General features: G+C 42.3%; 1 protein-coding gene across 1 annotated transcript in view; it reads left to right on the top strand.

The window, feature by feature from the left end:
- Positions 1-27,824, top strand: part of CCDC102B (coiled-coil domain containing 102B) — a 448,125-nt gene that overhangs the window by 300,186 nt on the left and 120,115 nt on the right. The window contains exon 7 of the mRNA XM_029064699.2: positions 9,777-9,880. Within this exon, the coding sequence (XP_028920532.1) occupies positions 9,777-9,880 (104 nt within the window). The remainder of the gene's footprint in view (positions 1-9,776; positions 9,881-27,824) is intronic.

Raw genomic sequence — 27,824 nt, 5'->3', positions numbered from 1 at the left:
GACCTTACTGTGTGAAGAGAACTATATTAATTGCTTGGGGGAGTACAGAATAACAGAGTCAGTAGACACAGTCCCTGTCCATAAGGTAATGTGGGCATACAAAACAACCTGGCCCAGTGTATAGAGCCCGGGACTGGGAGTCAGAAGGACCTGAGTTCTAATCTCAGCTTTGCCACTTGCCTGCTCTGTGATCTTGGGAAAGTCACTTTTCTTTGTGCCTCAGTTACCTCATCTGTAAAATGGGGATTAAGACTGTGAGCCTCAGTCCAACTTGATTAGATTGTATCTACCCCGGCGCTTAGTACAGTGCCTAGCATATAGTAAGTGCTTAACTAATGCCATAAAAAAGGAGCTTATAGTCTAGAGGAGGATACAGACATTAATAATAATTAATTCATTAATGTTGTAAATCCAAGTGCAAGGGTGACACAGAGGGAAATGGGAGAAGAGGAAATGTGGACTTAGTTGGGAAAGGCCTCTTGGAGGAGATAGGATTTTAATAAAACTTTGAAGGTGAGAAGAGTGATCATCTGTCAGATCTGAAGAGGGAGCACATTCCAGGCCGGAGGTAGGGTGTGGGCAAGGGGTCGGTGACGAGATAGATGAAATTGAAGAACAAAGAGTAGGTTGGCATTAGAAGAGCAAAGTGTGTGGACTGGATTGTAGTAGGAAATCAGGGAGGTAAGGTAGGAGGGGGCAAAGTGATTTACTACAGTAAAGCCAATGGTAAGGAGATTCTGTTTGATGCAGAGGAGCATGGGAAATGACAGGAAGTTCTTGAGCTGGGAAACATGGACTGAATGGTTTGGTAGAAAAATGATCTGGGCAGCAGAGTGAAGTATGATCTGATGTGGGGAGAGACAGGAGGCCGGGAGGTCAGCAAGGAGGCTGATACAGTAATCAAAGTGGGATAGGATAAGTGTTTGGGTTAATGTGGTAACAGCTTGGATGGAGAGGAAAGGGCCAATTTTAGAGTCTACTGTGTGATCTGGGCAAGCCACTTAACTTCTCTGTGCCTCAGTTACCTCACCTGTAAAATGGCGATTAAGACTGTGAGCCCCCCAACGTGGGACAACCTGATTACCATGTATCTATCCTGGGGCTTAGAACAGTGCTTGGTGTATAGTAAGCAAGTATCATTATTATTTTATTTTTATATGTGAAAGTTGAACCAAGTATGAGAGTTGAATCAGAGAGATGAGTTGCAGATTTGTGATAAAGGGAGAACGGTGGTACTGTCTACGTGATGGGAAAGTCATGAGAAGGGCAGGGTTTGTGTGAGAAGAAGAGGAGTTCTGTTTTGGATTATTTTATATTTAGCCCCGTGTTTTGTACAATACATGGAGTAGAGGAAAAACAATATTGTCTAGTGGATAGAGCAAAGGCCTGGAAATCAGTAGGACCTGCATTGTAAACATGGCTCCACAATTCGTCTGTTTTGTGACTTTGTAGAGGTCACTTTACTTATCAGGGCCTCAATTACCAAATCTGTAAAATGGGTATTAAGATTTTGAATCCCATGTAGGTCGGGGATTGTGTCCAACCCCATAAGCAGCATGGCTTATTGAAAAGAGACTGAGCTTGAAAGTCAAAGGTTGTGGGTTCTAATCCTGGCTCCATCACTGGTCTGCTGTGTGACTTTGGGCAAGTCAATTAACTTCTCTGTGCCTCAGTTTCTTCATTTGAAAAATGGAGATTAAAACTGTGAGCCCCATTTGGGACAAACTCATCACCTTGCATCAGTGTCAGCACTTAGAACAGTGCTTGGCACCTAGTAAGTACTTAACAAATATCATTATTATTAGCTTGTAAATACCCCAACACTTAGTATAGTGCCTGGAACATAGTAAACACTTGACAAATACCATGGAAAAATGGACACATTTACCAAATACTTGAATTGTAAGATTTTTAATTTTATCAACTTAGTGAAAAATTTCTATTTGAATCCCCGCCTCTTTTCTTCCTTATACACTGTGTAGGAGGCTAACATCTTCTGAACAATTCTGCCACCTTAGAACTGTTAGTTTGAGTGGACTAGTGGAAAGGATCCAGAACTGGGAATCTGGAAACCTGTGTTCTAATCCCTGCTGCCACTTTCATTCATTCATTCATTCCATTGTATTTATTAAGCGCTCACTGTGTGCAGAGCACTATATTGGTGCTTGGGAAAGTAAAACACAATAATAAAGAGTAACACTCCCTGTCCACAATGAACTCACAGTCTAGAGGAGGGGAGACAGATATCAATACAAATAAACAGACATCAATGTAAATAAATGAAATGACAGGTATGTACATAAATGCTGTGGGGAGGGAAGAAATGGGGGAAGAGCAAAGGAAGCAGATCAGGTTGACGCAGAAAGGAGTGGGAGATAAGGAAAAGTTAGGCTTAGTCTGCCAAGGCCTCTTGGAAATGTGCCTTCAGTAAGGCTTTGAAGGGGGGAGCATAATTTTCCGGAGGATTTGAGGAGGGAGTGGGTTCCAGGCCAGAGGTAGGGATGTGGTTTGGGGGTTGGTGCCTAGACAGTCAAGATGGAGGCCCAGTGAGAAGGTTAGCAGCACCAGAGGAGAGAAGTGTGTGGGCTGGGTTAGAGAAGAAGAGAAGGGAGGTGAGATAAGAGGATGCGAGGTGATATGCCATGTCAAATACGTGCTTGTATCCATCCAAGCATATAGTACAGTCCTTGGCACACGGTAAGCACTTAATTATTATTATTATAATTATCATATCTGCTCTGCTCAATCCATAACTTCTCCAGGGCTTAGCATAAAGACTTACTACATCATTAGAGTTGTTAAATTTCTCAATCCATCCACTTTCTTGAAAGCTGGTACAAGATTTTTTTAATCATAAGGATTAAACTGGTGGTGGAGAAATCATAAATACTTCCTCTTTTGTTTTGAAATCTTGCAATGAAATATTGAATTGTCAAAGTTTGATGAGATTCTTAGATCCTCAGACTGGGATGCAAATATCTCAGTAACCACTGAGTCATTTTGAAATAGCCATAATTTTAAAATAATAATAATTATGATATTTATTCAACACTTACTATGTGCCAGTAATGATAATAATATGCTATATGTAAATGCTTACTGTGAGCCACTGAGGAAGATACAAGGTGATCAGCTTGTCCCATGTAGGGCTCATAGTCTTAATCTCCATTTTACAGATGAGGTAACTGAGGCACAGAGAAGTTTAATGGCTTGCCCCAAATCACACAGCAGACAAGTCACAGAACTGGGATTAGAACTCATGTCCTCTAACTCTCAAGCCCATGCTCTTTGCACTAAGCCACATTGCTTCTCTAGCACTGCCAAGCACCATACTAAGTACTACGGTACATGCAATTCAATCAGGTGGGATACTTCGTCATTTGTTGTATGCTCTGGGATTTATTCAATTTATTCATTCAATAATATTTATTGAGTGCTAATTAAGTGCAGAGCACTGTACTAAGCACTTTATAGAGTTACTGAGTAAGAAATCCAAGAGTATGGGTTATATTTCCAGGATGGATGTACCATGTAGTAGTTTTTTACCTAAGGTATGCCTTTGTGAGAAGTTTATTTTATATATAGGTATAGGCATATACATCACAGATAAACCACCATTTCAAAGAATATGCTACTGGCAGAATATGGCATTAGGGATATCGCTTCTATCTCTGGGGCCTATTATTAAATTTTTATTAACTAGTCATTTTAAGAAATACAGTCAGTTATCACTTTATTATTCTCACTTTGCTTGTGATGAACATTCTGTGTTAAACATCAAAAGGAAAGACCAGAAGTGATCCCTCAGCATATTCGCTGGATGTAAATAGTAGAAAGAACAATTTTTGAATGTTCCCAAGGAAGCTAGTATATCTAATACATCTGTGGATACATGCATTAAATAACATCCAGGAAAGGTACTTTCCTGGAGTTACTAAAGCCAATTTTGGCTAATACGGAAGCACTGTTCCTTCTCTGCATGTTGAGTAGATTATGAATGTTAGGCACAAAGTTACATATTGAATTTTATTTGCCGTATCAAATTACATATCTTAAATCACTGTAATTTATTTTGGTAAGTTTAAATGCAGATACTCTGGACTAAAAATGACCGATAATTGAAAGTTCTAAAAAGTCCAGAATAATGTTGGCATTTGTTAAGCGCTTACTATGTGCAGAGCACTGTTGTAAGCGCTGGGGTAGATACGGGGTAAACTGGTTGTCCCACGTGAGGCTCACAGTCTTCATCCCCATTTTACAGATGAGGTAACTGAGGCACAGAGAAGTGAAGTGACTTTCCCACAGTCACACAGCTGGCAAGTGGCAGAGCAGGGATTCGAACCCATGACCTCTGACTCCCAAGCCCAGTCTCTTTCCACTAAGCCACGCTGCTTCTCAGAAGGCAATTGATTGTCCACGAAAGAGGTTCTGTGTGTGTCCCTGCCGCCCAATTTCAACCTGCCCCCATGATGCACTGTGGGAGTGTTTACTTCTGAAGTCTGTGGACGCTTAGGAAGGCCTACCTGGGTTGTTTTAACAAGGCTCAGCCTCAACTGGTCAAGGCAGGATAATAATAATAATAATAATAATAATTATGGTGGTATTTGTTAAGCACTTACTATGTGCTGAGCACTGTTCTAAGCGCTGGGGTAGATACAGGGGAATGAGGTTGTCCCACGTGGGGCTCACAGTCTTCATCCCCATTTTACAGATGAGGGAACTGAGGCACCGAGAAGTGAAGTGACTTTGCCCAAAGTCACACAGCTGACAAGTGGCCGAGCCGGGATTCGAACCTGTGACCTCTGACTCCAAAGCCCGTGCTCTTTCCACTGAGCTGCATCTGATCAATCCTTAGGACTTTACTAGGATCCCCATTGGACTTATGGTGGGTTGGGTTGGGTTGGTTGGACTGTGTGGGTGCATCACCCCTGTGTAGTTGCTTCTGGTGCTGCTGGCATCTGGGGCTCACGGCTGGGAATACTTACTGGGTCATTTCCCTGGGTAACTGCTCAGCCATTTTCTAGCTGAGGCCTGCCAAAGAGACCCTATCCTTGGGTGGCTGAGGGTGAAACCCCCGATCCAGCCCCAATGAATGGAGATCCAGAGCTGGGCTGTGATGTTATGGGGATTTTTAGCTATAAATTCCAGCCAAAATAGCCCCTAGAGTCACTTTAAGAGCGTCCAGAACTCTGACACTGGGTCCTAAAGACGTTCTGCTATGCCTTTCCAAAAAACAGCAGGTTTAAGGACCTTCTGTCCACTGTACCCCTAATCTGTGCAACCTTATTGCTGCAAACGCTCCTCAACTGAATCTCAGACATTTCCCGGAGGTGAAGAGGTCACTGAGGAATACCCTACCAACTCCCTCCCCAGGTTGAAAACAGGAAGTTTACAGAGGAAATAATAATGATAATAACAATTAATAATGATTAAGGTATTTGTTAAGCATTTAATACGTGTTAGGTGCTGTTAAGTGCTGGGGTGGATACAAGCAAATCAGGGTAGACACAGTCCTAGTACCATGTTGGGTTCACAATCTCAATTCCCATTTTACAGATGAGGTAACTGAGTCCCAGAGAAATGAAGTGACTTGCCCAGGGTCACACAGACAAGCGGCCCAGCTGGGATTAGAACTCATGATCTTCTGACTCCCAGGCCTGGGCTCTATCCATTGCACCATTCCTGTTACTTCCCAGTCCAGGAGTCTTTCCGATATTCTTCTCTTTCAGCCTCTTTTGCAAGGCAGACACCAAGATTGGATATCTTAAGAATATTTAATAGTGTTCTTAATTTGATAATAATAAAAATTATTTTCATTCAAGAAACCCATCTATAGATCTAATACTTTTCCTTTTAGGACACTGTACTTTCTGAAATAGTAAATAATAATAATGTTGGTATTTGTTAAGAGCTTATTATGTGCAGAACACTGTTCTAAGCGCTGGGGTAGATACAGGGTAATGAGGTTGTCCCACGTGAGACTCACAGTCTTAATCCCCATTTTACAGATGACGTAACTGAGGCCCAGAGAAGTTAAGTGATTTGCCCACAGTCACACAGCTGACAAGTGGCAGAGCTGGGATTCTAACCCATGACCTCTGACTCCCAAGCCCGGGTTCCTTCCACTGAGCCACACTGCCCAGCCGCTCCTGAAAGTATTCCAGGATCACATTTTGCTGGTTCTTTTCCTTCCATCACTCCATTCATTCAGTCATATTGATTGAGCGCTTACTGTATGCAGAGCACTGTTTTAAGCTCTTGGAATCTACAATTCGGCAACAGGTAGAGACAATCCCTGCCCAACAACGGGCTCCCAGTCTAAAAGGGGGAGACAGCAAAACAAAATAAGTAGACACGCATCAATACCACCAAAATAGGTAAATAGAATCAAAGATATATATACATCATTAATAAAATAGAGAAATAATATATACAAATATACACAAGTCCTTGGCACATAGTAAGTGCTTAACCAATACAATCATTATTTTTCTTCTATCAGGGCTTCCCAGGTTCCACTCTCACCCTTTCAACGTCCTTTGGATACCAAGTTTTCTCAGTGTCCTTTCTCCCTTTCAGGGATAGAGTCTCACTTCTCTAGAGTCCTAACCTCGAGGGTATCCTAGCTCTTTAATCCTCTCCCTGCTCCATGTGCCCATCCAGAATCAAAGTACATGCCTTCCCTGTGTCCAGCTTTTCCGGGCACATGACACAACCTAGCTCTTCCAAGGTGGCCGAGGATCTCCTTATTCAACTACCTGACCCCTTTACGTTCTCCATGATCCTTTCATTTGATTGGTTTGACTTCAAACACTGCCGTATACAGTATTAATTGCATGCCCTCAGGGTGCACGATTGTGTTGCATTCCGATACAGAATGGCCCTGTTGTTAAAAGCATCTGAGTTAAGGCTGCATTAAAGAGCCCTCCGGTGATCCTCAGTTCGACGATATCAGGCCAGGTTCCTAACAGTAGAGTTGAGGTTGGGTATGTTCTGGCCTTGGGCCTGTCTAATTAGCTCTCACTAATTGGTTAAATGGTAATTATTGAACACTTGTGTGTATAGAGCACTGTACTAAGCTTTTGTAAAAATACAATGCAGCTGATAAACAGGAGCCATGTCCTTAAAGAGCTTACAGTTAGTAGAATCTATGGAAACAGCTTAAAGGCAGAGAGTCAGGAACTCCGGATAATCTGTCTTCCCCACCTACTCTTCCTGGATTCCTCAGAATGAGATATTGTTGTTTACTCAGCAACGTCTGTACAGTCCATTTTTAAATTAAATTGAGGGCATAGAGGATACAATCAGTGCTGTGGATATGCTTTTGAATATCTATTTAGAAAAGATCACACACTACTGTGTTGGTTACCTAGTCCACAGTTCTATGAGGTAATTCATCCTCATTTCATTAACAAGGAAACAGAAGCATAAGAAGCAGCGTGGCTCAGTGGAAAGAGCACGGGCTTTGGAGTCAGAGGTCATGAGTTCGAATCCCGCCTCTGCCACTTGTCGGCTGTGTGACTGTGGGCAAGTCACTTCACTTCTCTGTGCCTCAATTACCTCATCTGTAAAATGAGGATTAAGACTGTGAGCCCCCCGTGGGACAACCTGATTCCCTTGTGTCTACTCCAGCGCTTAGAACAGTGCTCGGCACATAGTAAGCGCTTAATAAATACCAACATTATTAAGGATCTTATAATTGATTGGAACAAGTTGGCCAGTGGCTAAAGAACATTCCTGCCTCCTGTCTCTCCAGTGCATATTACACTCTGCTGCACGGATCACTTTTCTAGAAAGCTGTTCAGTCCGTGTTTCCCTACTCCTCGAGAACCCTCAGCAGTGCCTCATCTTCCTCCGCATCAAACAGAAATACCATACCATAGTCTTTAAGGCCCTCAATCACCTCGTTCCTCCTACCTTACCTCCTTGATTTCCTATTACAACCCTCTATTTTGATGGTAGTGATGCCTGTCTACCTGTTTTATTTTGTTGTCTGTCTCCCCCTTCTAGACTGTGAGCCCACTGTTGGGTAGGGGTTGTCTCTATCTGTTGCCAAGTTGTACTTGCTCTGCACACAGTAAGTGCTCAATAAATATGATTGAATGAACGAATGAATGAATAATGCCAATGTACCTCGATCTTGTCTATCTCACTGCCGACGCCTTGCCCACATCCTGCCTCTGGCCTGGAATGCCCTCCCTCTTCATATCTGACAGATGATCACTCTCCCCTCCTTCAAAGCCTTATTGGAGGCACATCTCATCCAAGAGGCCTTCCCTGGCCTCAGTTCCTCTTCCACTCGATTCTATTTTGCCCTTGCCCTTAGATTTGCATTCCTTTATTCACCCCTCCCTTAGCCCCACATCACTTACATTCATATCCATAATTTATGTGTTTATATTAATATCTGACTCCCCCTCTAGACTGTAAATTCGTTGTGGGGATGGCATCTGTCTACCAATGCTGCTGAACCCTACTTTCCCAAACACTTAGTACAGTACTCTGCACATAGTAAACGTTCAGTAAATCCAATCATATTTATTGAGAACTTACTGTGTAGAGAGCACTATATAAGCTCTCAGAGAGCACATGTTCCCAGAATAAAATAAACAAATAGCCTAGAGGCTGTAAAAATAAATATGTAATAATATGTATTATATTGTAGATTTTAATATGATAATAATAATAATGATGGTATTTGTTAAGTGGTTACTATATGCCAAGCACTGTCCTAAGTGCTGGAGCACTGTTCTAATAGTAATAATATATAAAACCACAATAAACAATAAAGGCTAAATACTTTTGATTGAATGACTGACTGAATACTCAATATATCATGACAAAAGAAGCAGCGTGGCTCAGTGGAAAGAGCCTGGCCTTGGGACTCAGAGGTCGTGGGTTCGTATCCCGACTCTGCTACTTGTCAGCTGTGTGACTGTGGGTAAGTCACTTAACTTCTCTGTGCCTCAGTTACCCCATCTGTAAAATGGGGATTAAAACTGCGAGCCCCACGTGGGACAACCTGATCACCTCGTATCCCCCAGCGCTTAGAACAGTGCTCTGCACATAGTAGGCACTTAACAAATACCAACAATATTATTATTATATTATGTCTGCTTCTGAATCATCACTGATATCAGAAGAATTGTTTGAGAGCTACCTAGTGGAAAATCATTGTATCAGGCACCTATTGTTTGGAGACCAAAGTACCGAGAACAAACTGTTTAGACTGGTAGGAGATGAAATAGGGGCCGATGAAATCAAGGATGCATACTGCTTTCAGGGGAAGAGGATGATCAACACTGTCAAGGTTTCCAAGAGTTCAAGGATGATTAGAATAAAGTAGAGCCCATTAGATTTGACAAGGAGGAGGTAATGTATGCTTAGAGAGATCTGCCTCGGTGAAATGAGAGAAGGGGTGAGAGCTTAACTTGTTTGAAGGCAGAGGGAAGCAGCTGATTCTATATCAAAATCACTTTTCAATCTAATCTACCTGTAGCTTGCTCTATAAAGACAAGGCTGCTAAATTGCTTGAGTAACCATCTGTAAAAGGCTTGTCACATTAGGACAATGGACCAATGAAAAACACAGCTTCTTCCAACCCTAAGGCTTTAATCTATCCCACTTCTCTCCTAATATTCCCATCCAAAGCCTGAGTCTCTATAAAACAATGCACATTTTGCCAATATTAACATTACATTTGTCTTGATGACTTTTTGATTGTACTGTGATCACATTAACATTTGAAACGAAAACATCTACTGTTTTGCTTTCAGCTGGATGACTCACTAAATCAAGTTCGCAAACTGCAGAGATCCCTCGATGAACAGATAGAGCTGAATGATAACCTACAGATTCAGGTCACGCATCTGCAGAGCAGGTAAGTAGAGCACTTTAAAATCGGAGGGTTGGATGGAATGTTATGAAACACTAGTTTTTACTCGACTTACCTAGCTTTCATGTTCTGATCAAGTGGATGTGAATTTTGATTTTTTTTCTAATACTATTTTTCAAATAGAATTTTCTTCAATAACAAATAATCATAGATTAGAGTTAGGGCAAGGTGGACCAAAACAGATAGTGACAATATGGAAATCTGTTTATTAAAATATGCTTGATAAACTATAATTCTACAGAATTCTACAGAGAGAGGATTCGGAGGCAGGAGTGCCTAGTGGAAACAGCTCTCTCTGAATCTCAGTTTTCTTATCTGTATAATGGGGATCATGATACCCACCTCATCCTATCTCACAAGGATGCAGTGAGAATAACATGAGTCAGTAATATGACAGCATATTGGATAGGTTCAAGTGTTGATGAAAAGCAACATAGTATAAGAGAAAGCAGAACGTGGCATCCGATTGTGTTCAAGGGTTATGTTCATTAGGTTTAGACCTGGACACTAAGGCTCTAGCTATATGACAGCAAACAAATATTTGACTAGGGCATAAAAAGACGAATATGAGTGTGGGACTGAATTCCAGAAGTCAGGGGTCAGGGTTGTCCATGTTTCATCAGCTTTTAGTTAGTGTGGCCATCATTTGAAAGGATTTTTCCAGTGTTTATCCTGAGGAACATCTACCGGGTTCCTTAGTAGAGCAAGTTTCCACCGTGGTATGGTTTTATTCCCTCCCCAGTTCATATTGACAAATCTGGTAGCAAGAGGAACCAGCAAGGAACAGAAACTCCATTACCCACTGCCCCAAAAAGGGGCAGGACTGTGGAGGTCCTGGGAACTATGGCTCAAAAACTGTGGCCAGACATCCCAAATCTGAAAGAACGATCATTTTTTTTGACATTCCAACCCATGATCCAAATGATGTCCTATTAAGGTGTCACTTACTATCGGAGTGGCAGGGATGGTGGTAGCTTGAAAGCAGGGAGGAGGGAAAGGAAGAGGGGTACCATAATTTCCTGATGGAATGTGAACATCATTCAACAGGTACAAAAAAGCTGAAAGGCAGAAGTATGCATATTCAGAAGGTTGTGGAGGGGAGTCTCATGGGGCTTAGAAAATAGTCCTTGGGGAACAGTGCAGGCTGGAAACACTGGATTGGATCAGAAGGTGCCAGGAATGGAATGGGCTGTTTAACTTTTCTGTCCCTGAAATGAGTACTTACTTACCCCAGCCCTGATTCACCAGCCTCTTTCTGGAGGAAAGAAGTGGTAGACCTAAAACACAAACCAAATACAACATCTATCAGGACAGATAACTTTCTTAATAGAAAAGACCCTGAATAGAATATTAAAAATTTACTTGTATGGGCCTAACCTAAAAAAAAAATGAGCAATTGGTTTAAATGTAGGATACTTAATATTTACATAAGGTTAACAGCAAAAGATCAGCCTTGGTTTCCATTTTAAAGCAAGCAGTGCAGATGTTTAGCAAATTGCTTTCTGCCGAGTACTTGTTCTGATCTGTGAAGTACTTGTCCACATTTACACATACTGGAAACAATTTTATTTAAGGGATAAAAGAAGCTGCTGCTTGGGGATACCATACATATGAGAAAGAAAGGTGCCTGGGAAATGTACAGGGGAATGGATGAGAATGAATATCTCTCCTGGAAATAGCAAAGTGAGGGGTGGTGATAGTAAATACTATAAATATTATCATTAATAATAATGGTGATAATATTTGCTCAGCACTATATGTCAAGCACTCTTCTAATTGCTAAAGGAGATACAATAATAATGAATATTATAATAAAGTAAGTTTCCTGCTATTCAGATAGCTGCCCCAAGATAGCAGTGATATCTCCTTTATCCCAGCAAGCCTGTCTTACATAAAGAGGATGGTTTCAGTCAGTGCCATTGAAAATGAATCTGCCATTATATTTCATGAACCTCATGGAAATCCGTATCATACTTAGTGCTATAAATGGTTTGTAGTTTCATTCTTTCATTAATTCAATCATAATTATTAAGTGCTTACTGTGTGCAAAGCACTATCCTAAGCACTTGAGAGAAGTACAATATAACAACAAACACATTCCTGCCCACAATGAGCTCACGGTCTAGAAGGGGAGATAGACATTAATATAAATAAATGAATAGATTTAATACATAAATAGATGAATAAATTATATGCGCTTTGAGGACGGGTGGGAGGATCAATAAAGGAGCAAATAAGAGCTGTGCAGAAGGAAATGGAGAAGAGGAGAGGAGGGCTTAGTCAGGGAAGTCTTCTTGGAGGAGATGTGCCTTCAATAAGATTTTGAAGTGGGGGAGAACAATTATCTGTCTGATATGAGCAGGGAGGGCATTCCAGGCCAGAGGTAGGATGTGGGCTAGAGGTCGGGGGCGAGATAGAGTAGATCAAGGTACAGTGAGAAGTTTTAGCATTAGATGAATGAAGTGTGCTGGCTAGGTTGTAGTAAGAGAGTAGTGAGGTGAGGTAGGAGGAGGCAAGGTGATTGCTTTAAAGCCAATGGTGAGGAGTTTTTGTTTGATGCAGAGTTGGATGGACATCCACAGGAGTTTCTTGAGGAGTGGGGAAACAAGGTCTGAACCCTTTTGAAGGAAAATGATTCGAGCAGCATAATGAATTATGGACTGGAGGGGGTAGAGAAAGGAGATCACCAAGGAAGCTGATACAATAATCAAGGTGGGATAGGATGTTTTTCAGCCTTGTGACTGAGTACAGCTGGTCACTTTATTTGGGAGGGTACAGAAGGATTCCCCTCTCAGAGTCACACCTGGATAGCTTCAAGTACTCTACCAGTCTCAGTTACGTGAGGGAGAGTCAAGCAGAGGCCTAGCCAATCCATTCCTAGCTTGGACAATGACTAACGAGTGGTAGGCAATCTGCTACAAGTCACAGTCACCCATGCTGGGCAGTAGCGGCATGGGAGAGAGTTGAGCGTGGAGACTCAGGTTTATGGCGCAGAAGGTGGAAATGGTAAATCGCATCTGTATTTTTACCAAGAAAATTCTGTGGATCCACTATCAGAACGATTGCAGATGGAGAACAGGGCATTCTGGGAGAGACGTGTCCATGGTGTCGCTATCGGTCAGAAACGACTTGACGGCATAAAAGACAGATGGATTGGGACTCATGCATGACTCTTTCAAGGCCCTGCAATGCCTTCTTAAAATCACACCTCCTCCAAGAGACCTTCCCAAACTAAGCCCTCATTTCCTCTTCTCCCTTTCCTTTCTGCACTGCTCTGTCACTTGGATTTGTAACTTTATTCTCCTTACCCTTAATTCCACTGCACTTAGGCACGTTTCCATCATTCATTTTCATTTCTGTCTCCCCCTCTTTATTGTAAGTTCCTTGTGGGCAGGGAACATTACTACCAACTCTGTTATAATAATAATAATGGTATTGGTTAAGTGCTCACTATATGCCATGCACTGTACTAAGAGCTGGGGTGGATACAAGCAAGTCAATTTGGACTTAGTCCCTACCACATGTGGGGCTCACAGTTTTAATCCCCATTTTACAGATGAGGGAACTGAGGCGCAGAGAAATGAAGTAACTCTCCCAAAGTCATCCAGCAGACTAGTGGTGGGGCCAGTATTAGAACCCATGACCTTCTGACTCCCAGGACCATGCTGTATCCACTATTCCAAGTCTGCTTCTCTATATTATACTCTGCGAAGTACAACATATTGTACTCTCCCAAGTGCTTAATACAGTACTCTGCACAAAGTAAGCACTCGATCAATTGATTGACTAATTGAGTGATCCAGGCTACCGAAATCCGAATCTTCCTACGAAGTGCCAGATTTATAGAAATGAATAGCAGAGCCTCCAACTTGACAGTGATGAATAGATGGAGCTTGAATCTGAACGTGAAAAGAGAACATGTGACTGCCAAGACTAACTCAAGCTTAATTAAACAGTTAAATCAACAGATGCTTTTCTCCTTTAGTACTGACAATGTGCTTTATGACTATCAGTAAGAAGTACAAGACCTCTATCTTTTCTTTCTTTTTTCCCTCACTTCTTGAACAGACATAATTAGCCATACATTGGTGCAACAAAGAAATTCTCCTTTGTTAATTATTCTCTTTTGAAATTTGAGTTTTCAAGGAGTGTTGTTCATTTGGGGAAATGTAATCTTCATGATCTACTGCATTGTGGACCGTTCTTTCATGAATTGATGGAAATAAACTATCAACAACTCTGGTTGTAATTTACATGTAGAGATAGGCAATTAACAATGCAAGATTTAATACCAATGCAGGATATAATTTCAACCTGAGGTTACATGGAAATGCAGAGAAGATGAATCTAGATCACTGCAAAGAGAGTATTTGTTTTAAGTCCCCTTGTCTACCCAAGATATCACTTTTCTGTAATTCACTGGCCATTCAGGAACTAACAAAAGATTAGAAAATATGGATTAGAGCTGGGAAGGAGCTCTACTTTCAGAAGTGAGTTTTCTTAGGCCTTTGATTTTCAAAATTTCCCAAAAATAAACAGACCTTTCCAAAGAGAAATATAACTTTGTACGTTAAGATGCAGTATAACAGTGACCTGAACTGGGAACATTATACATGACAAGATTATTGTTCAATTTTACCCAAAGATATTGGGTAACTCCAAATGTGCAATATCCCTGAGAGCATTGCTAAGAGTAGTGGGGTTGTCAGAACATGGTGGTCAACTCTGCAGGTGAATTTACACTCAGACCCCGGGCTCTGGAAGAGGTGGTTAGACTTTAAGCTCATTGTGAGCAGGGTATGTGTCTATCTTGTAGTGTACTCTCCCAAGTGCTTACTACAACGCTCGTCACACAGTAAGCTCTCAATAAATACAGTTGATTGGCTGACTGACCCTCACGTCTTCCCGGGACCCTGCCAAGACAAGCCTCCAAAATGGCTCTATTTTAGTTGCATTACAAACATGGCTGAATCAGCCAATTTGCTGCAGTAGAAAGAATGAAAAGGTTGCTCCGTTTTCCAGGTTGGGGAAGGTGCAGTAGGTTTTTTATCCTACGTTACCCAGTTATTGCCTTATTGGATACCCTGTCATGCCAGCAGAAACTAACCTCTTTTCTCTGACTGAGCTTTGTCTTCTGAAACTGAAATTTCTCTTTTGAGGCAATGTGTCCCAGTTCAGGGTTGGACCAAGCCAATGGTCCAGGCTTGATGGAAGGAAGGAGGTGTTACCATATGTGACAGTCAGTTCCATTGGCCCTCACACTTAGGAGAGGGAGGAGGAAGCCAGGAGAGTCACTCTATAGTGCCCCTCCCTGAAGTGTAAGCTGAACCAATGAGAAAGAGGGAGGGGGGAAGAAGTGGAGGTGGTCCAGTTTGGGGGAAGAAGGAGGCCTTCAGCCATCTTGAGATGAGGGGAAGTAAGCTGAATTTCTGGGAGAGCGGAACACTGGAAAACCTTGCGCTGTGGACCCTGAATGGACACAGGACATAAGGAGGACCTCTGGAGGTTCAGAATCCAGTAGATAGGACTCTGGAGGAGTGAAGATCCAGTCCTGAGTGGAAGGAAAAGATGGGCCCCAAAATGCCTCTAGGGGAATACAGTGGGTCCTGGTAGGGGAAATAGTAGATGCGGGGAAAATCATTTTCGACCACATTCATTTTGGTTATTGCTTTGTTAAGAACATCGTGTTGTTCAGATCTCATATAGTGTTGTTTGCTTTTGACGTAGTTGGGGGAGAACTTTGGATAATAGTGATTTGTTAAGCACTTATTATGGGCCGGGCACTGAATATTAAGCGCTGGGATGGATACGAACAAATTGGGTTGGACAAAGTCCCTGTCCCATATAGGGCTCACACTCTCAATCCCTATTTTACAGATGAGGTAACTGAGGCACAGAGAAGTGAAGTTACTTGCCCAAGACCACACAGCAGACAAGTGGAGGAGTCAGGATTAGAACGATTGACCTTCTGACTCCCAAGCCCATGCTCTATCCACTATACCATGCTGCTCCTCTTAATGCCAGGATGCCAGGAATCTCTGGATGCCAGGAAGGCACATGGCCCTGGTGAGCCTTGGGCAGAAATGCTTAATCCATGGGGTTGCTGCAGCTAGCACAGGTTGAGGAATGGTAGGCTAGCTCCCGATGACCTCTAAACCTTTGGGGATGTGCTTGGGCCATCCATAGAGTGGAGGCAGTAATAGGGGTACAGGGACTTGGGGAGCAGTGACTAGAACTCCCCAAACCCTGCAGTAGAAGAACAGGAGAGATGGGGGGCTTTAGGACTCAGAGGAGGCAAGCTGGGATCCAGGAGCTCCTAAAGTGAGTCTGTGGGCTCTTTCATTGGGGATTTAGGACTAAAAACCCCTGGTAATGTCACACCATGACCCTGGCTTAAAGGGCTAAATGAGCAGTCTGCCAGGCCAAATGAGCAGTGACAAGTTAGCGAAAGCTCTCATCCTCTCTCAGTGGTACACTTCCTTTTTTCTGGAAGGTACGTGAACTGTGTCAGCCTCCCAGGCCACTGCAGAGAGTAATTTAAGAACTTGAAAATCTCTTGCCCATCAAACACTTCAAGACAAAAAGGAGACTGGCAAATACGAGCCTCTCTTAAGAAAGGGAAATGTAGGCATCTGGCTCACATTTTAGTTAGGCACAGTCCCAGGCAATAGGATCATTAGACACTTGGATTCTTTATCACTAGATGGACAACAAAGCAGGAATCTACACAAAGAAATCCTAAACTAGAAGCATATATAGTTGGGTTTTTTTAATATAATCTTTTTTTCAGAACCAGACACTCTATCTCAATTCCACAAATTCCGTTGGAAAGCCATAACCAACAACTGGTAGCAGAGAGATAACATTTAAAAATGATCTGGGCTCCCTACAGATGTTTACAGATTTCCTTTCATAGGTCCTCATCAGTCTGAACATTTAAGCAGGATCAATTTAAGTCAATACATCCTCTTGAACATCTTTAACAACTGCTATTTGTGAATTAACTTGGAAAACCGCTTAGTTAAAAATAATTTTCTTTGTCCTCACTTTTATGGAGAGTTGAATTACTCTTTAAAACGTTACCGAGTGTCAATGCACAGGATGTGATGCATTTGTAAGTGCTGCCAAACTCTGTCAGGAGGCTTCATCCCGAGAAAGGCAGAAAGAGAATTTGGCAAGGAACGATGATTAAACTTGATGCAGCAAGACCATTATTCCACTGGCAATGGATCAATGTGAGAAAGCTGGCTGGGGTGTTATTATTCCACCAAAACACGTAATTAAATCTTTGATTCAATATAGTGTTGAGGGAACATAATGCCCATGCACAAAAGCCATTTTAAGATTGTGTAATCCCATTTTTGGGAAAACAACAAAGCAATCGCAAGGAAGGTCCCTTCCATTTGTAAAATTGGTACAACTGTATTTTGGATTAAGGATACTTTCACGGTCTAAAAAGTAATCCTAGCATGAAATGAAGGCTTCAACTGGGCCTGTTTCAAAGGAACGTATATACTCCCACTTCTTAGTTCCACTCCCAAACCATGTCTCTCCAAGTAGACCCGCGGATCAGGAGAAAAGTTATTAGCTGAGCAAGTAACCTTTGGAGTGACTCGAGGCAAGTGATTTCACCTCAGTCTCTCTCAGTCCCCTGTTCTGCAAGGGACGTTTATAAAATGGACGTGGCTCAGATGCTCACTGCCTGCCGTAATGTGTTATTGATTGGATTTCCTCTACTAATTCTCCTTCCCCTGTTCTCATCTTATTTTTCAGTTCTCTCTTTTCCATCTCCAGCCTCTCACTGCTCCCATCTCACACATTTCCCTTCCAGCTCCATCTGCTGCCTTTCTCCTTGCCATTTTTTTTTTCTCAGAAGTCTCCTGAATGACATCTCCCCCTCTCTGCCGACAGTTCCTCATCTCACCACAGGAACGACTTTGCCTCCTTGCCCTGGTCCTTTCCAGCCAGAAAGGCCCTTCTTCCCTCCTGTTCTGGCAGTGGCTTTTTGGCATGCAAAGAACCGAACTTCAGATTTGGGGTTAAAAAGCATAAATCATAGGTTTCACACCTAGAGATTGGGAGATTGGGTGTTTTCCATTTGCATGGACTATACTGTGCTTTGCCTGACAGTTCATGCATTTTCTCAGCTCACACGATGTTCCACCCTCTTGAAATGGAGCAGTTTTAAATTTGGAAAAAGTTATTCACGTTCTGTCAAGTGGCACTTCAATTTTTTCTGCGGCCTATCATTTGAAACTATGTTGTTGTTTCTATAGGTCAATTAAACGTTACTAGGCCTTTAGCACTCTGAGGTGACAACATGGAAGAATTGATGTGGCCGCTGTAAAATAAGCTGTTTACAATAAATCTGAAACAGGGCTATCCTTCACTGACTGGAATAGCACAGTGGAGTGATCGCTTCCATTCTTGCCTCTAGAGATGACGAGTTCTTCAGGTGAACAATCCTGAGAGAGTGTTAAAACTCCCTGAAGAAGATGAGTCTGGCAGCACAATTTATTTTGAAAAGAAAATAAATTTATTTTTTCTGAAAATCTTAAAGAGTCCACATTTATCTTAAGGTAAACCTCACATTGTGCTTATCATTTTAGCAGTGGGGCCTACTGGAAATAGCTCGGGCCTGGGAGTCAGAGGACCTGGATTCTAATGTCTGCTCTGGTATCTTCTGTGTGATCTTGGGCAAGTCACTTAACTTCTCTGTGCCTCAGTTACCGAGAAGCAGCGTGGCTCGGTGGAAAGAGCACGGGCTTTGGAGTCAGTGGTCATGGGTTCGAATCCCTGTTCTGCCACTTGTCAGCTGTGTGACTGTGGGCAAGTCACTTAACTTCTCTGGGCCTCAGTTACCTCATCTGTAAAATGGGGATGAAGACTGTGAGCCCCACGTGGGACAAGCTGATTCCCCTGTGTCTACCCCAGCGCTTAGAACAGTGCTCTGCACATAGTAAGCGCTTAACAAATACCAACATTATTATCTATAAAATGGGGGTCCAATCCTACTCCCTCCTACTTAGACTGTGAGCCCCCTTTGGGACAGGGACTGTGTCCAACCTGATTGACATATCTATCCCAGCACTTAGAACAGTGCTTGGCACAAAGTAAACACTTAACAGGTACCATGATTATAATTATTATCATATTTATTGACATTAAAATGATGCCATTATGGAGAAGTTTTCTATAATTCTGTACACATGTACACATGTACTTACAATATCTTTTCCCCCCATATGAGAGGAAGTGTAGCCTAATGGAAATAGCACTGGCCTGGGGGTCAGGGAGCCTGGGTTCTAATCCCAACTCTTCCACTTGCTTGATGTGTAACCTTGAGCAATTTGTATGAGCTTTCTGTTCCTCAGTTTCCCCATATGTAAAATGGGATTGGCTACCTGTTCTCTTTTCTCTTTAGAGTATTCATTCAATAGTATTAAGTGCTTACTATACACAGAGCACTGTACTAAGCGCTTAGCATATGAGCCCAGTGTAGGACAGACCCTGTGACAATATGATTATCTTACGTCTACCCTAGCTCTTAACACAGCGCTAAGCACATAGTATTTAACAAATATTATTCTTATTATTATTATCAACATCTATGTTCATTCATTCAATCGTATTTATTGAGTGCTTACTGTGTGCAGAGCACTGAACTATCTTTTGAGTCTATGACCTCCTCCTTTTACCTCCTTTTTCATGTATAACCTTCTCCCATTATTACTATTGTGGTACCTCTTAAGTGCTTACTATGTGCCAAGCACTATTCTAAGCACTGAGGTAGTTACAAGGTAGTAGGGTTGGACAAGCTTCCTGTCCCACAGGGAGCTCACAGTCTTAATCCCCATTTTACAGATGGGGTAACTGAGACCCAGAGAAGTGAAGTGACTTGCCCAAGGTCACACAGTAGACTTGTGGCGGAGAGGGGATTAGAACCCATGACCTTCTGACTCCCAGGCCCGTGATCTATTCACTAAGCCATCCTGCTTCTCCCATGAGGGTAAGAAGTTACTCTGTCACACTCTCCCAGTGGCTTAGTACAGTGATCAGCATACAAATACTGTTGACTGATTGACAAACTTCAATGAAAAAAAAGGTTAATATTCTGGCATTCCTGAAGTAAAGTACCACAGGAACTCAATGCAGAGAAGAGAGAAATGAATGTGAAGGCTTGGAAGAGGAGCTCACACCAGTGTGGACATTGACCACCCAGCAGAGTGAAACTAATAATCCTTTTGGGATGTGATTCTGTACACACTCCTGTGGTGAGCCCACAACAAGCTACCTTATCAGTGACTGTTTGTGATCCCACGAACAACAAGAAGGAAGTGATTCAAGAAGGAAGTGACTCGTGAAGGCTCTAATGGGCTCTACCTGAGGGCAGATGATTGCGGGCCTGTGGGGATGGAGCATGGAGGGAGGCAGGGCCTTCTCTTCCTGCTCTACCTGGTAACGGGCCTGGACCAATCAATGACTGCTACGTAGAGCCCTGGATGCTCTTTTTGAATCCGGAGGAAGCATGCAGGCATGCCAAAACACGCAGAAAGCAGTGAAACACCTGGAGCAGAAGCACCCAGAGGAGAAGCAAGAAGGAAGCACACTGAGAGCAACAGGAAACAGCACTCGGAAGCAGCAGAAGGCAGCAGCACTTGGAAGCAAAAAGAGGAAGAATTGGCAGAAGGGGCTCCCTTGACCCGCCGACTGGTATTGGACCCTTGGTGGAGTGAGTGAGATTGTGCATGTGTCACTCCCTTGCAAATTGGTAAAACTAGGTAAAAAAAAACTTTCCACAGTAACCTTGGTGATTAGAGGTGTGGTTTAACTGTACTACATGTCACTAAGTCCTCTCTGGTCCAGGAAGGTCCTGGTTGGTATGAGCCGGGCCCTTGCAACAAATCTTCAAGCCATTAATGAAATTAGGAAAGTGACTGGATACATGCCCCATAGCCAGGATGCTTTTTCATACTATTTGCTGAGTGCTTACTATGTGCCAGGCACTGTTCTAAGCACTGAGGTAGATACAAGCTAATCAGGTTGGACACGGTTTTGACTCTAAACAATAAGCAGATATAACATTCTTGATGAATGTCCATATAGAATGAAGATTAAATGTATCTGAATAATAAAAGGAAAAACAGTAATCCCGTCGTTGGGTAGGGATTGTCTCTATCTGTTGCCAAATTGTACTTTCCAAGCACTTAGTAGAGTGGTCTGCATACAGTAAGCGCTCAACAAATACAATTGAATGAATAATCCATTAACACTTTTTTAAAAGAACACAGTCAGATTCTTCATGTTGTCAATCAAGTGCAAAATGTGGTCCTAAATAAGACCTACGTTCTTCTATGCCTCAGGAACTCATCTGGATCTTGGGGCAGAAATTCAGACAGATCATAATTCCTGGCAACACTCCAGAAGATTACCCAGTGACCTTTCCAAGCTTGATAATATCTCTGGTTCTCCTTCAGGTCACTGTTGATTCCTCTGGAGTGTGTGGATCATTTTCAGGACTTGAATTTCTTGTCCCTTGGAAATTCTTCTTTCCTCTGTCCATAGCAAGAGCTGATCTCTTTGTCCATCTCTAGACTGTAAGCTCGTTATGGGCAGGGAAGGTGTCGCTAATTCTGTCGTATTGTACTCTCTCAAGCATTTAGTTCAGTTCTCTGCGCATAGTAAACACTCAGTAAATACCACTTATTGATCAAATGTACTCTTGATCCTTCCTGTCCACCAGGGTTTCTGTTGGAGACAGTGGCTCATCCTGCTGTCTCATGCTGGAACTCCATGCTGGACAATCATTCCCAACCTCATGAGTTCATTCATTCAGTTGTATTTATTTAGTGTTTACTGTGTGCAGAGTACTGTATTAAGGGTTTGGGAGAGTACAGTATAACAATAAACAGACACATTCCCTGCCCACAAGGAGCTTACGGTCTAGAGGGTGAGCTTATAGTCATGAGTTCCTTACTATGCTGTGACTAGTTGGCTTCCTGGAATTTCCAGGAGCCTTAAATAAACTGAATGGATAGGAAATGTGTGTGTAGTAATGGGAGTTTTGCATGATAATAGCATTTTTCAGAACATTGCTTATAAATGCTTATTTAAATGTCAGAATTACCATATAAATTATGCATCACTCACTTTTTAAATATAGTCTTTTTTCCCACATTTTAAGTACACCCCCAGCTTCCATAAGCTAGTAAGCACATTTTGGACTTTTATACTGTGTCGCAGCATTTTTGGAAATGCTTATGTGCCTTGATTTGCAAAGAAATGTGCACTCTCTTGGAGTTTTCTTTCTACTAAGGCATCTCATTTAGCCATCTGCACTCCACGTTGAGTTATTAAGAGCATAAGGAAAATCCTGAGACGATGGTAGAAATGGAAACTTGATTATTTAAACCGAGCCCTTTGCTCTGTAACTTGTGAAATTAAAACCTCCCAGGGTCAGTCTGAATATTTCCAAATCATGCAATATATTTGATATAAAAAGGGGGCACATATGAAATAATAACTTTCACTTAGACTGGTGTCTACCTAATTGAGGATAAAGATACTTATTTATCATGATAATGTTGTCTTGTTTTTGTTTCGTTCTGTTCTGCTTTGCTGTCTGCCTACCCCAATTAGACTGTAAGCCCGTCAGTGGGCAGGGATTGTCTCTATCTGTTGCCTAATTGTACATTCCAAGCGCTTAGTACAGTGCTCTTTACATAGCAAGTGCTCAATAAATACTATTGAATGAATACCCCACAAGACTGTGGGGAGAGGCAGGAGGATGCTGACATAGAGACAAAGAGCTTAAGTTAGCTGGGTTGTGGTAGCAATGCAGATGTAGGCCAGTTTGATCCCCACAGTCTTGGCATAGTGGATAGAACCAGGGCTTGGGAATCAGAAGGTTGTGGGTTCTAATCTCAGCTCTGCCATTTGTCTGTTGTGTGACCTTGGGCAAGTCATTTCACTACTCTGTGCCTCAGTTACTTCCTTTATAAAATGGTGACTGAAACTGTGAGCCCCACATGGGACAGGGGCTGATTCCAACTCAATTTGCTTGTGTCTACCCCAACGCTTAGTACAGGGCCTGCCACATAGTAAGCATTTAACATATGCCATCATTATTGTGATTATTATTACGGGCTGCACTGAGATGCCACTGGCAGATCATCCAATATGCCCATAAAGGTGCCAAAATCTGGGGCCAATGACAGGAAGTGTAGACTGGCTTGTGGGCGTTGTGCCTGTAATATTGGAGCGGCTCAAAATAAAACATCTTGGCAACAGTTGTAGGGTTGGAAGGAGACAGGGGTCTCACAGGGCCTGTTTTTGGGGGGGTTTTTGGGTGTGTGTGTGTGTGTGTGTTTGCTTTGGTCCTGATTCCTGCTCAGGATTATGTGTATCTTAGTTAGGTGTTCCAAGCATTCTCTAAGCAAACTGCAAAGTCCATGAAGGCCTGGAACCTTTCCTTGTCTCTGTCTCCTCTGATTCGGCCTCCCATAATAATTAATAATTATGATATTTGTGAAGCGCTTAAATGCCAGGCACTGTTCTAATCACTGGGGTGGATACAGGCAAATTGGGTTGGACACCATCCCTGTCCCACATAAGGATCACAGCCTTAACCTAATTTTATAGGTAAGGTAATTGAGGCCCAGAGAAGTGAAGTGACTTGCCCAAGGTTACACACCAGGGATTAGAACCCAGGTCCTTCTGACTCCCAGGCCCATGCTCTATACACTAGACCATTCTAACTGTAAATTTCTTTCTCAGTGTCTTTAAGGTTTTGGAGAGCAGAGATCATGTTTTTACTAATTCCGTTGACTTACAGATTCCTAGTCTGGTGCTCTACAGCCCAATCAATATTTTGATGATTGATAATGATGTCTTTCTCGATCTCGCTTTTTCAGCCCCTCTTTGTTTCTGTGTATGCTTGTGCCTTCATCTCTTTCTCTCTATCTTTGGTCTCCAACTGTTTCTGTGGACTTCTCTGTGTCTGTTTCTCTGAGTGTCTTTCTATCTGTTTGAGGCTTTCTCTCTAGCTATATCCTTCCCTCCTCTCAAACTCCATCCAGCTTAATTTCTAATTAGACTAAGTATGAGCTGCAAGTCTCTTAAGTTGCAGTTTGACATTTTGAGGAATCTGAACATTCATTTTACATCTGTTGTACCTAATTCTCCTAAAATAGCTTGGAGGTGCTGCTATTTTTCCTACAGAGCTGCTTCAGGGTGACAACCGTTGTGTCTCCTTCCAAATCCGAAGGGGTGAACTTAGTGAGTACTGGCTCCCGTGAAAACTTTGAGGGGTCAATGGGACTCTTCTGGGTTCTGGCTGCCCTCACAAGAAACCAGAGGCCCTGTTGCATTTCTAGGAAGTGTCCTGGTGATTTTCACAGCCCAAGGGATGCTGGGATAGTCCTGATCCTTCTTGGAGTGCAGGATAGCCTTGATGGTTTGACCAAGCTTCGGGGGCCCCCAGGGACCAATTCTCAGTGTGAAACTGTTCCCAGGACTGGCCCTGTGCTCCATGGGGAAAGAGACAGAGTCACCCAAGGATAAGTCTAGGCAGAATCTCCTCCAAAGCCACACTGTTGCTGCCAATGGCAGAGCACTGTCCTGTGACCAGGTGTATGAGTGTGGCTTCCATGTCAGTGTGTTGTAGTGGTACAAACTACACCTCCTCCTGTTGATGGGGAGAAAACAAGACTTACTGGAACTGGAGCTGGAGCTGGAAACTATCTCCCCTCGAGGGCCACCACTTTACAGATTGAACAGTCATAGAATAGCTGGTGGTGAGGCTAAGATTATAGTCCAGATTTCAGAAGTTTGCTGTCCAGTTCCAAAGCCACCTTTACACTAAGAAATTATTCAGATAATTCAAACCCCCAAAGCACATTTATTTGAAATAGTTAATTTGAATTTGAATTAATTTTTTTGCCTAAAGTATGTGGATTGTTTTATAGACTACCTAGATCTGTTGGTCTAAGTGAAGCCAAGTATGAATGCTTGCCTTAAGGCCAAAAATAGAACCTTATCTCTTGATTAGGCATTTATGGGAAAACAACTCCTAAGGTCTTTTAATCATTATCTTTCAACATTTAGTTTAAATTTTATTCCTTTTGTCAGACATGCAAAATAAATAAATCTTCATGTCATTTGTGTGTGTGTGTGTGTGTTTGAGGAAGTCCAATCTCATGAATAAATGATTAAGAAATAAAGCTGTTTAAAGTCTGGATCTATCTTCCACTACCTGGAGGCTTCTCTGAGGAGGTCTTCATGGTAATACTAATTAGGGCATGCAATCTGCTCGCTGATTATTCTGAGAACTTTATAGTGTGTAATATGTCATCCACTTATTCACTGAAGTTCAATATTATCCGCTAAAACTTTTGGAAGTAAATATGGTCCATATATCCTGCAAGTATTTCTACTCTTCCTGTGCTAGTTGTCCTCAAACCTGGGTTGCTCATCTCCCTTATCGTAATGAAATCTGTCACTGGACAGTATCTCTCATCCTATCTCAGGCCCATTATCTTACTTAAGAATAGGTACAGCCAGACAATTATTAGCTGAGTAGCACATTATCAATGCTTTAGTTTGGTTTGTATTCCAACTGTGTGAAAGGGAGGTGGAGAGCTCTGCCATTTTAAAGCCATCTCTGGCATGACAGTGCTACTCCATTGGTCTTTCAAGCAAAGAGGTCAGAGCTAGAACCCCTAGATTGGGAGCTCATCGTGGGCAGGGCATGTAACTGTTTGTTTTTGTACTGCACACTCCCAAGCACTTAAAACAGTGATGTGCACAAAGTAAGCACTCAATAAATGTGATTGAATGAATGAATGAACCAACCCCAGAGGCCTATATGCATTTTCTCCTGCAGAGGTCATTAAATGGAGAATAAAAAGCTGAAATGAGATTATTTGTGGGAAGTAGTGTGTCCTAGTGGATAGAGCACGGGCCTGGGAGTCAGAAAGATCTGGGTTCTAATTCCTACTCCACCCACTAGTCTGCTCTGTGGCCTGTGGCAAGTCATTTCACTTCTCTGAGTCTCAGTTACCTCAACTGTAAACTTCATTCAATCGTATTTATTGAGTGCTTACTGTGTGCAGAGCCCTGTACTAAGCGCTTGGAATGTACAATTTGCCAACAGATAGAGACAATCCCTGCCCAACAAAAGACTCACAGTCTAGAAGGGGGAGACAGACAGCAAAACAAGTAGACAGGTATCAATACCATCAAAATAGATAAATAGAATGATAGATATAAAATGGGGATTAAAACTGTGAGCCATATGTGGGACAGGGACTGTGTCCCATTTGATTAACTTGTATCTATCTGGCACTTGCTTCAGGTCCTGGCAAATAGTAAGTGCTTAATAAATACCATTAAAAAATAATTTTCAGTCTTGAATTGGAAAACCCAGGTGCATTTTGGACTAAATTTCAAGTCGTACCAATCATTCATGCAGAAGATCATTGTGTGAGCCATTGGTAAAGCACATGCACATATACAGCTCCCTGCTTTGGAACATGAAGAGAAGAGCCCACTCTACATGGCATTTCAAATCCATCATTCTCAGAGATGATTCATGGGCCTTGCTCCATTCTTTTGGAATTGGAAGCAGACCTAGGGGAAACACACAAAGAAATGTCTTTTCTGTTCAGGTCCATGATTTCCTTTTCTGATCCCTGTCACCATCCCTCCCTCCAGTCTCACCCCCTGTCCCTTCTCCTAGTTTACATAGTCAAAAAAAAAAATCACTCTGTTCAGGTTTTGACTGAACTTGTGATGATGAAGTCGTTTAAGCTGAGCTGTTCCTGAGCTAAATCGGGTAATGTAACTTGGAATGGTGAACTGTGAGTTGGTGTTGTTTTAATCCCCCCCAAGTTCACTAGCAGCAGTTCATATCTGCCAAAGCAAACAGAGTTTACAGCTGCAACATTCTCTCTATCCAAAAGGTTATCTCCAGTTAAAAAAACGACGGATGCTAAGATGGAGTCTGTGATCACACTTTGATGGCTCTACTCTTAAAGATCACAGGCCCAGCCTCTTGCAGATGCCTATTAAAATGATTGACACTGCAGATTTGGATATCTGAAATGAGGGTGGAAAGCTGAGATGGAGTTTGTGTAAGGACAGCCTTGCCGCTTTGGGTCTGGCATCAAGGATGTAGGTGCTGAGGTCTGGACAGGCTTGGAGGAAGACTGAACAAATATTACAGTTGGATGCACACTGAATGTTTTTCAAGCTTTATCATATTCCTGACTTGAATTGCCAAGGGGGAATCATAAGCTCAGTTCTTCCTGAATTCTGAAAAATCCAGAGAAATTGTCCCCATTCCTCTAACAAGATGTATTTCCCTAACCTTTATTGTTAGGGCATTTATTATAATTATGATATTTACTGAACATTTACCCTATGCTGAGTCCTGGGGTAGAGACAAAGTTATCAGATCAGAAGCCTTGTCCCACATGGAACTCCCAGTCTAGTTTCTTCCCATTTTACAGATGAGAAAGCTGAGGTCTAGAAGAGCTAAGTGAATTGTCCAAGGTCCCAAGCAGGACGGGAGTCTTCTAATCAAAAGACTCTCAGATCTGTACCGCTGATAGGCACCACGTTTTCCTCGCCTTGGTTCTTGGGAATGGATTTATCGTCCTTTGGGTGTCCTGGTGCCATTTCACAGCACTACTTGGAGAGGGGAAATGGAAGTGCAAGCAGTTCTGGGCACTTCATAGTGAAACATCTTCATACAGCCTACTCTTTATTTCTGAGAAAAGGGTGTGAGAACAATAGAAAATGTGTCCTTAATGGCAATGAGAAAAATTAAAATTAAAATGATATTTAATCAAGGCTCATGAATGAATAATCAGGGTGCATATTAAATCTTCCATAATTACTTCCCTACCATACAGCCAATAACCCCAAA

This window comes from Ornithorhynchus anatinus, chromosome 5 (assembly GCF_004115215.2).
Source record: "Ornithorhynchus anatinus isolate Pmale09 chromosome 5, mOrnAna1.pri.v4, whole genome shotgun sequence".
Lineage (NCBI taxonomy): Eukaryota > Metazoa > Chordata > Mammalia > Monotremata > Ornithorhynchidae > Ornithorhynchus > Ornithorhynchus anatinus.
The sequence above is the reverse complement of the archived record's forward strand: the minus strand, read 5'-3'. Positions and strand labels throughout refer to the sequence as shown.